Here is a 10,918-nt window from a genome sequence, read left to right on the forward strand (position 1 = left end):
CATCGTGATCGCCGTACGAATTGGATCTCGATACGGGTAGGTCAGCGCTGAGAGATTGATCATCATGTGAACGAAAATGCAATGTCGTGGATGGGATGTCCAGGAACCAAGATTGCAAACCAACCAAGACACAACTTGAGCTTTGCCAGGACCATCCACGTGATCAGAATCTATACCATGAAAGTCCTACAGACAACAGTACTTTGTAAATACCTTCAGCGCTTGCTGGAATTCTTAAGAGTACTGAACGCTCACATACATTCTCTTCATGACGAACTTCGAATATCTATTGACAAAGATTCTCCACGAGTCGCAAGTCCTCGATCTCGTGCGCGAAGCACCCTCTTTTCATCCTGCTGCTGAGGCCATGATTGTATTGAATCCTGGAAAGTTCTAGCGACTTGTACGTGTAGTGGAAGTCGAGCGTGAAGACCGATCGTGTCGAAAATTGCTGCAATTCGGCGACACAACGATTACCAAGACATCGGTGACCGCTCAAGGGCTGGGACAGACACTGCCTTTGCACCTATACATTGCCTGAAAGAACAGCATGCCAACCCATTGATTGCAGTGTTGCGTGTAGTTTCCCTTCTCGATCTCGCAATGCGCCACCGTCGATCCGCTTTCATCATTGACGATGTACTCTTCTCCATCTTTTACAAAATCGAGGCGGCCAGAGTCGCAAATGCCGCCTTCCGAGCTCACATAGGGTGATCCGAATGGTCCGGCAGTGCCATTGTGGATGTAATTGTTGTCTTGCGCATGGACGAGGTGGTCGCATGAGTAGCCTTTCCCACTGTCGGTCTCACTGGTCTGGGAGAGGACTTTGACGCCGTGGTAGCATTGCTGGATCATCAATGTGCCCATGCAGACCGAGGTGTTGGACATGAGGAAGTCGGCGGATGCGCGTGCGAGGAACGTCGCTATTAGGGTGAGAGCGGTGAGCCGCATCTTTGCTTCTGTCTCTGTGACGCTGCGATATTGCGTGAAATCGGTGCCGGTAGGCGGATTGGAAGGAAAGAGACGAAAGCCTTACCGCGCTTGAGGAATACCAGCCTTCATGTACTCGCCTCATCGAGTCCATTTCTGAACATCCCACCACTGCGGCCTCTCTGCAGTCCGCGAAGCTGTCAGCAGCCTCGTGCTAAGACATGCATGCTGGAGGCGCAAGTTCTAGCCAGTGTAGAGAAGCAACCCACTTTAGCCCCAGCCAGCCAGCCGCAATCACTGAATCTGCATGCATGATTCATTTTTCGCCTGGTATGCATGTCTTACGAGATCAGCCAGCAATGTCCGGCATGGCCTCGAGCATTGCTTCTTAGTGCGAGTATACATGGGGAGTCTTAACTGCTGTCCGGAAAGCGATGGATGTCGTGTCGAATGCAATGCCTGTGGTGCCGCGAACAATCCTATTGGGACAGATGGGAACTTTGGGAAGCGCTGACAGCTCAGCTGCGGTCCCCAAACTCTACGAAGGCAGGGCTGAGCATAACCGCGGCTTGATGATGAGAGGCTAGGCTGAGCATTCTTATATCAGCTTCAAAAGCCTCAGGTGGTTGCATGGGATGGGATGTGGTGGGCGAGGCTGTACTTGTAGATGACAAAGGTGAAGCGAGATGAAGAGCAAAGAGTAGTGAAGTGGGTTTGGGATGTCAACAGCGCAAGCGTCACGAACACCAACACGAGAAGCGGATTTCCAGGGAGAACAAGCACGAACAATCATTGGACACAGTGTCTCCTCTTGGCTGGGAACCAGCATTCGAGTGGAGCCTCCTCTGAGTAGAGCCTGCATTGACTTGTATGTCAAATCACAAACAACTACGATCGATTATTGGACATCCTGCATCTTACGCTAAGGAATGTCTGTCTTGGCTGCAGATTTTCGTGCAACCTGCACCTCGCCACCTCGCCTCCTCCCGCCCGAGCCCTAGCTACTGGGAACCAGCACTCGAGTGGAGCCTCCGTTGACTGGATCAAATCACAAGCACGATCGATTATTGGACATGCTACATCTTACGCTAAGGAATGTTCGTCTTGGCTACGGATCTTCCTGCAACCTGCACCTCGCCACCTCCCGCCCGAGCCCCAGCTGCCAATCAATCAATCCCTCGTACGAGTAGGGAGGCCCATACATACTAGAGGCTCAATGCGGGGTTTCTTATACGTCTTACCGCTATTCCTACCTAATTCTTCGTGTTTGACCTTCTACGACTCGTACTATACTCGCTATCGACTCGTAGAATGCCTTTACGTATCGATTTATCGCTATAGAAGGCTTAGATAATATCTTAAGTCTACGGCGGCACTATACGAGAAGCAATTGTATAGTACCTTATATAAGAGACCGGTTATTAGATATCTCTTAATACACTTAAACGAAGGCTTAAAGAGTAGAATATTAACTATAGCTACTATACTTACTATTACCGAGTTAACGATATCGAGGTACTTAAGATCCGGGTCGTATATACCTTCTACGTTCTACGGCTAACTAATAAAGAAGCGGTCTAAGTACTATAGGTCGATAGGTTTAAGATTAGCTAGCGGAGATATTAACGGATACGTTAAGAGCTTAGATTAAAGAAGGTATTATTAATAGATAGATAGATAGAAGCGGAAGAACAGATTATAAAGGTCTTATAGGAAGAGCTCGAGAAGTCTACGGTAGAGTCCTTTAGCCGACGGTACCTCTATACCTATATTAGGTCTAAATATAACATTATTAGTAGAGATCGGCTATATCGTATAGCTTGCTTATATAAGAAGGGTTATATTAGCAGGTAGATAGGGTAGTAGTAGGTATAGGTAGTATTCGATAAGGATCTAGGAGGAGAGGGAGGAAGGTAGGAGAGTTAGCCTAACGCTAAGCGCTAAGCCCTACCTAAGGTACTAAGACCCTAGCTTTACTCGGCCTAATTATATACTAATTACGTATAGCCTCTTTAGCTCTAATATACGCTTCCCTTTTAAAGGCCGCGCCCTCGTAGCCTATCTATATTCTACGACCTCTATTGCCGCTAACTTAGCAAGTTTAATAAGCTACTTAGCCCGCGCTAAATTAAACACTTAACTACCTAATTATGTAACTATATTAAACCTTACCTTCTAATACAATGTCTAACTTCTAACTGCGCTATCCCTATATATAATAAACTATAAAGTAATATGTATCTATAAGAATTAAGGGCCTTCGACTAATTATAATACGAGCGCGTCTTCCCTACTATAATAGGTAGACGTACGAGGTATTATAGCCCTACCTCCGCTCTAAGTAATATTGTACCAAGTTCTTTGCGTCTACTCTTAAAAGACCTAGCAATGTCCGCTTCCGAGGGTTTATCCGCTTCCGAGGGTTATTATTCTTATTGTTCGTAGTTTCGCTAGCCCTAATTAGCTAGGTTTAGCAGCCTTTAAGTATCAATCTTATCTTATCTTTTTAAAAAACACAGCTCGTCTAGTTTCTATAGGTAAAGGCTATTATAAGTGCAGTAGTAGAGGTTCGCCTCGCTTAAAGGATTAGATAGATCGAGGAGTAACCTATTATCCGCAAAATCGACCCCGGCTAGCTTAGCTCTATAGTTTTTGCCCTTAGTTAGTCTATTAGTTGCTCAATCTTTTAACTTAGTTAAAGTTTTAACTTAGCCTTAAAGTTTTGATCAAACCTTTAATAGGCTTAAAGCTTTTAATTAAAGTTTTAATTAAAGGTGCCTTAGGCTCGTAGTATAGGTAAGGTTGTGTCTATAGGCGTAGCGACAATAGTAAGTAATGTTAACAATAGTAGCGCTAGTCGTCTTAGCGCTAACTTTACCTTCTTCTAATTTCCTTCTTTAACTAATAACAACTCGGCAATACCGTTACTAACATAGCTTCCTTTTCTTAAATAGCAACACACTCCGCAACACCGTTACTAACATAGCCGCGTCGGCCGCGCCGTTATAAGCGCGACGCCGCCCTCGCCGATCGCCTAGGCCTCGAGGCCTCGATAGAATAAAGGAATAAGAGGGGGACCTATAGGGCGCGTTAGTAAAGAGGTAGAGTCCTTAAAAGAGTATGCGATTAATTAATTAACGCGTCGTAGCGCGCCTAGCGTAGTCTTATTGTCCTTTATTGCTAACAATTGCTTGTCTCTAATTAGTTAGCTAATAGTACCCTAGGGGTAGCATTGTTCCTAGGCCTTTCTAGTAACATTATAGGCCCTTAGCCTTCTTCTTGTTCTTTACGCTAGTCTAATACTTATCTATTAACTTAGTTATATCTTTAAAAGAGTCTTTAGCTTCCTACGAGTCCTATTTAGGTAAATAGCCTTACTATCTTAGTAGGTACTCCTTCTTGCCTTACCTAGTGCGATACTATAGGATACGTTCTATAGACTATAGCTCCTTACTATCCGCTAGTATGTCTTCGTGTTCTATAGGAGCTTCATCCCCTTCGCGTAGATAGTATAGCTTAAGGAGGGATATATAGAAGGTGTTATAGATAGTATAATAAGGTAGGAGCTATAGCTAATAGGCCTACGCGGAGGAGCCCTTAACTTCTCGAATGCGGAATAGGCTAATGTATCTTAGTACGAGCTTAGGCCTTGTTTTGCTATTAGGTAATAGATACTTGCGGATACGGAGGTTCTTAGTGCTTTGTTAGGATACGCTCTATAGAGCGGAGACAGACACGATTCTAGTATATAAAGATAATTAATTGTTAGTTAGTTACTAGCCTAGGAAACTATATACATTAATCGTTATAATCTACGGTAGGATCGATAGTATCCGAAGTAGGATCGGCCGTACTAATATCTAAACCGTAACAACCTCCTCCCTAAAAGGAAAGACTTGTACGCCCTTGTATATAATACGCCGCCTAATGCTTCTTAGTACCGTCTCCTATTGTTTATATTATGCTAATACTTATACTAATAGGTGCCTTCTATACTATATCCTATTAATAGAATTGCGCACTATGCTAATGCTTATGTACTATATCCTATTAATCGTATTGCGGGCTGTGCTAATGCTTATACTAATAGGTACTTTCTGCACTATATCCTATTACTCGCTTATACTAACGGGTACTTCTTACCGCGCTTAGGGGTAGAAGGCGAACTATCGTCGGCCTAGGCGTTAAGGGCATCGCGCTTGCGCTTACGCTTCGACTCTAGGGTCTCCGTAGAGAGCTCTAGCCGAGCGACGGTCGGTGTAATAGTAGCCTTCTTATAGAGGACGTATAGATCTATCTTCTTAGCAATACTATTATACAGGCCTATAACCTTAGCTATATACGCCGCTGTCTTATAGGTAGTGTCTAGCGCCGCGTTAGGCATTATCTTCTCTATAAGCTTATTAAAATCGATTAAGCCGTCGCTATAGCAGGCGTCTAGGCCTAAAGTGTATTTGCCGAGGTATTAATCGGTTACCTCCTATAGGCCGTTAATCTCCGCTTCGGTAGTATTACTAATACTACCGCCGAGAATTGCTAGCAAATCGGCTAGAACTAAGGCGGCGATAGGCAGGTTGCTAGGAGCATCGCGGAGAAAATTATCCGCGAGGAGCGCTATATTTTGCTTACCGGTCTAAAGCGCGACCTATACTACTACGCGATTCTAAGCGGCTATTACTAGTATCGCATCTCTACTGTCCTTTATCTACGTTATAAGGTCGTCGTATTGCTTAGCCTACCGATATGCGAGAAGTGCGTTTTAGTTAAGAGAGCGGTTAGTAAGCATCGTCTAATTAACTACTAGTTATAGGCGACCGCCGGCGCTACTTAGGGCATATAGTAGCAGGGTCGGTAGTAGCGGCAATTTAAGGTCTATCTACTTAATCGAGCTAGGGAATATAGTAGCATTGTCGGCGTTATTACTTGTTTTACGTAGTAGAGGCGGTAGCGGCGGCATACTATAGTTGCTATATATACGAGGTCGTATATAGCCTAGCTTGTCGGAATCTAGCTGTTTGTTAACGCGACCGCCTCGCGACCTGTTGTTTTAGTTTCGCGATAGTAGTAGGGCGGCCTAGGGCAGAATCTTACTAAAGGTAACGGCGTTCGTAGTATCGCCCTCGTCCGGCTTATAATCGTTATTAGGAACGAGGTAGGAGGACACCGGATCCTACGTCTCGTCGACGTTATACTAATAAGCGCTCTCGTTACGATCTATAAGCGAATTAACTACGTCTTCCTTCGTAGTCGCTAGTACGAAGGCGTTAGAGACCGGTCGCCTATTTATCGTCTTTTCTAGCTAGTTCTTTACGATTCCCGTAGGAACCGTAAAGCCCGTAGGCGGGTTAGCTACAATCTTATCTATATAGGCCTTAAATAGCTTACTTATATAGTCCTTATCTCTAAAGGACGGCTAGATAATAGCGTTCTAGTCGATAGCGATCTTCTTATCGAGGGTAAGTATAGGAATCTTCTTCTATTTAGCCTTAGCGTAGCTTATATACTCGCGATATCCTACTAGGACCTAAGGATAGCTATGCGATTTGTAGGTAACCGTATCGTCGTATATCTTGTCTAGCTCTACGAGGTCGGCGGTATAGCCCTCTCCTCGTAGGGAATAGACGCTATAGACGTATACGTAGCGCTAATAATAATCTTCGACGTCCTAGGTAACGGCTAGTTCGCCTAACTAACGGCGTTGCGGTAATAGGAGTCCTTACGCGTTAAATGTAGTAGACTAGTAACGCTAGAGCTACTTAGCGCTAATTAGGCTAGCTACTTTTATACGTATTAGTATATAGACGCATCGGTCGCTTATTTGCGTATTTTCCGGCGGGAATCGGAGCGTTGTTACTCGACCTATAATAGGGTTAAATAGGAACTAATAGGCTAGAGCGTTAGTAAGGTCGGCCTCGCTGCCCTTCTTCTAAGCTATTCTAGCGCTTACCTCGCGGTCGGCTCCTCGGACGTAGTAAGTAATATCCGAGTTGTCGGCGGCGCGAGTATATAGGGTAGGGCGTCCGTTGCCTATAATTGCGACGATATAATCGAAGGGAAGCGTCGCTTCTACCTAATTATAGGCTAAAATTAGGGGAAGCGCGGGCAAGCTCTAAAAGTTCCGTACGAATTAGCGGACGGCGAGGCCGATTGCGCGGTAATAGATAGCCGGCGGTTGCGCGAAGAAACGGTAGTCGGTAGGAGGCTAGTCGTCGATAGCCTTTAGCGCGTAGCGTAAGTATACGTACTAGAATGTAACTAACCGAGGAAAAATTCCTCCGAACGCGGTATCTAACATTAAGAAGTTAAGTAGGCGGCCGTCCGTATTAAGGGCTCTACGCGTATATATACGAATAAGGATACGTTCTATAGCGGGATCGGTATAGTTAGGGATATCGTGCTCGTTCTCTAGGTATTCCTACTCCTCGATAAGTTCTAGTACTCGAAAGATTAAATAGTCTAGCTCTAAGCTACCGTTAGGATAGCGGAAGGAGGTAACGGGATTGTCGTGCTCGCGCTCCTAAAGAGTAGCGTCTAGGTCGTATACTAGTCGGGCGGTATAGTAATACAGTTTAGCTAGGATCTGTATCCGATTGTCGTAATACGACAGTTTTAGATAGAGCGGGTAGAGCTTTAAGCGCGCCTAAATGTGCTCGACTTACTAATCGTAGGGCTTGTTTAGGCGGAATACTTCTAGCAAGGTACTTTCTTCGTTAAGTCTAAATACAGCTCGAAAGATCTACTACGCTCTATCGTAGTAACGGTCGCTATAGAATTCCTTATCGCTCTTAATTCCGGTAGACCGAATCCTAGCTACTAGGGCGTCGCACTCCTCCGACTCCTTTAGCTACTAATTATAGGCGGCTTCTAGCGCCTTTAATTATCCGACGAAGCCGCGTACTCTTAACTCTTCGAGTATACGCTAGTACTAAGTAAATTCGGCGTCGCGCCGGAGTTAGTATACCTAGGGTCGAGGACTAGGCGGTAGTAAGGCGAATAGGATAATTCTAGCGTAGTTAGCCGCGGCGCTTAGTAGTAGTCTCGACCGCGACAGTCGGAGCACCGTTATTAGCTAAGTACTCGGTCGTAGGGATGCTAGTCGTAGAGATACTAGTCGTAGGCGAGAACGCGAGGGTACTAGTAGAAGCTATACTAGCAATAACTATAAGGTTTGCGATTATATCGATAGTATAGGAGGCTAAGCCTACGGTGCAGATAATACTAAAGATAGTAAAGCTAGTCGCTATAGTAGCGATAGCGGCTACGAGGGTCGCGACGGTAAAGTAGGTTATCGCGGCTATAGAGTAGATAGTCTAGGCAACTTCGACGGCAACTACGGCGAACGCGGAGGTAAACTTAATTGTCCTAGTAACAATAAGATCGCTAGTAACGCTCGCGGCGCCGGCGTACGCTCTACCTATAGGCCGTTGTCCGGTAAACGCTCCCGTCCTAACGGTCGACGTACCTTTCGAAGAGCCTTATTAAGCGTCTTACGTACGTCTTCGTGTCTGTCTTCTAGGGCCTTTAGTACGCCTAGTACTATATCGCCGGTAGGACTATATTAATCGGAATATAGGTAATAAGCGTTATCCTCGGCGTAGTCCTATAGGTACGTATAGTTAGGCCGGTAGCGCTAAATATACTCTCTCTCGACTATACTAGTAGCGTCGTCGCTCTTAGGTACGAAGTCCTACGCGTTAAGGTATAGATTCTCGGCTAGGGCGACGTTACCTTATTAGATAGCGTCGATCTTCTAGAAGATTTAATAGCTGTAAAGGGACGGGACTTCCTACTATACGTTATCGAATAAGTAGGCGGCTAGTATTGCGCTCTAATTACGCCTAGTCGTAAGTAATTCGATAGCGCTTTTCTAACTTGCTTTTATAAAGGCATAGGCCGGGTTCGCCGCTATAACGATTGCCAGCGCGTAGGTCTATAAGTAGTCGAAGCTCGTATCGCGTAGAAGCTTAAGCGCTATATTAGGGAGGATTAATTTTGCGTTAGCGAATAAGCGTCGCTATACTATATTAAACTGCCTAATAGTAAGGCCTATATTATACGATCCTAGTTCGTTTAGATAGGTTGCGAGATAGTCCTCTATTTCTATCCGGTCCGCCTTATTCTTACCTTAATCGTCCTCTAAGTTAGCACTATCCTGCTACGCTTTATTCTCCTTCTAATTACTACCTAGCTCGCTCTTATTAGCGTCGTTTCTGCTACCCTTTTCTCTAGCATTTTCCCGATCGCCGCTCCGCTTATTACTATCGGCCCTATTCTCTATAGCATCCTAACTAATATCTTCCTAACCGGCGTCGAGTTCGCTATCCTCGGTATCTTCTATAACCTCTAGGATACGGCCGGTAACAAATAGGCCCTCGCTAGGGGCGACGCGGCGCTTAGTCTCGTAGTCGGCGAGCATCTAGCCGTAGTATTCTACGCCTCTATTAGTAATATAATAGTATGCGCCGTTACGGAGAAAGACGTAGCCGTTTATAATAAGTGCCTTAGTAGCTAGGAAAACAGAGTAGGTCGGCTAAGTAAAGGCCTTAGCTACCGCCGAGTAGAGAGCAACGAGCCGTAGATCGCCTAATAAGAGACAGGCTAAGATCTGCCTATAGGCTTCGGCGGTTTCCTAGGGCATTTCCTTCTTCTAGCGTAAGTAATAGGGGAGATCTCGGCCTCCTTCGTAGTAACGATAGTCTTCCTTTCCGGTCTCGGTAATTGTAAACAATCCGTTTCCTATATCCTTTAAAAGGCCGTCGGTATATATCCGGCTTATTCTAACGCTAACCGTCTAACTCGGTAGGCAGGCAATTTTCGTAATATATGCTTTAATATCGTCTACCGTAAACTATACGTCTTCCCTAAAGGAAACGCCTACTACGAGAACTTGCTTTTCTTATACTTGCCTTAACGGTTCTCTTAGAACCGGCTCTATCGTAGGCGCCTCTAATGTCGCGCTCGCTAAGCGAAACAAAATGTCGACGTTCTACTATAAAAGGGTAAGGAATATATTCTAATCGAGAATCCGGGTTAGGATATTAAAATTAATACTAATAGTACGGATAGAATAGCGACTATCGGCAACTCGGGCCGGTTGCCGTCTACGATAATAGTTAGGGTCTAAGATAGCGCGGTAGGAATAGGTTGTCTACTAATATAGGCGCGTTACGACTCCGTAGGAGCCGTATTGCCGCGCTAGCGCTCGGACCGACGCGGCTACGTTTTGTCTAAAAAAGGCTAACAATAGCGTGTTTTCTTAACTACTCTTCTAATACTCTTCTAAGGCGGTTACTCGTCTTCGGGATGCGCTTACTCGAACGCCTCGACTAATTCTCGCGCGGCTTCTAGATTATCGATATCGTACTAAACGTTATAGGCGTCGCTATAGCCGAGCTACTTAACTAGAAACTAGCGGATCGGCTTGCCCCGGCGAACGATTATACGCCTATCGAGTATCCTCTCTATCTCGTAAGAATCTCCTTCGTTATAATCGCTAAGTGCTTCTTCTATAGCTACTAGCGGTAGTTCGTAATTAGCCTTTTATCCGAAGGGATCTAGCTCCGACGGGGCCTTCTTAAGATGCGCGATAGAGATTACTAGATAGATTTTTATAATCGGCGGCAGCTCGAGACAGTATGCGAGCCGACCGATACGCTCGAGTACCTTAAACGGACCTTCGCGACAATAGCCGAACTTCTGTAATTGCCCTAGAACCTTATAGCCCGAATAACCGAGCCTAACGGAGAGCTTAAGCATAACTTTATCGCCCGGACGTAGTATTAGTAGCTTATACTTAGCGTTATATCGTTCTTTTATCTTTATCGCTCCCTACGCTATCGTATCCTAGGCTTCCTTCTAGATCCTACCTCGGGCCGCCGCTAATTTATTAGGGTAATTATCTAAGTGCGTAATCGAGTCTAGATTCGTACGCTTTCCTATTACGATTTCGTTAGGCGACTATCTAGTTATAGCGCTGCGGGAATTGTTT

The 10,918-nt window shown here is 45.2% G+C and overlaps 1 protein-coding gene across 1 annotated transcript; it reads left to right on the plus strand.

The window, feature by feature from the left end:
* Positions 1-886: 886 nt before the first annotated feature.
* Positions 887-10,632, plus strand: MYCFIDRAFT_175107 (uncharacterized protein; the record flags this gene model as incomplete). Its single annotated transcript, XM_007928658.1, has 9 exons — positions 887-967; positions 1,005-1,141; positions 1,172-1,260; positions 1,284-1,340; positions 1,363-1,457; positions 1,513-1,606; positions 1,660-1,798; positions 1,879-2,153; positions 10,619-10,632. 9 exons carry the CDS (start codon positions 887-889, stop codon positions 10,630-10,632), a joined length of 981 nt encoding a protein of 326 aa, XP_007926849.1.
* Positions 10,633-10,918: the final 286 nt, after the last annotated feature.

This window comes from Pseudocercospora fijiensis (genome assembly GCF_000340215.1).
Source record: "Pseudocercospora fijiensis CIRAD86 unplaced genomic scaffold MYCFIscaffold_4, whole genome shotgun sequence".
Lineage (NCBI taxonomy): Eukaryota > Fungi > Ascomycota > Dothideomycetes > Mycosphaerellales > Mycosphaerellaceae > Pseudocercospora > Pseudocercospora fijiensis.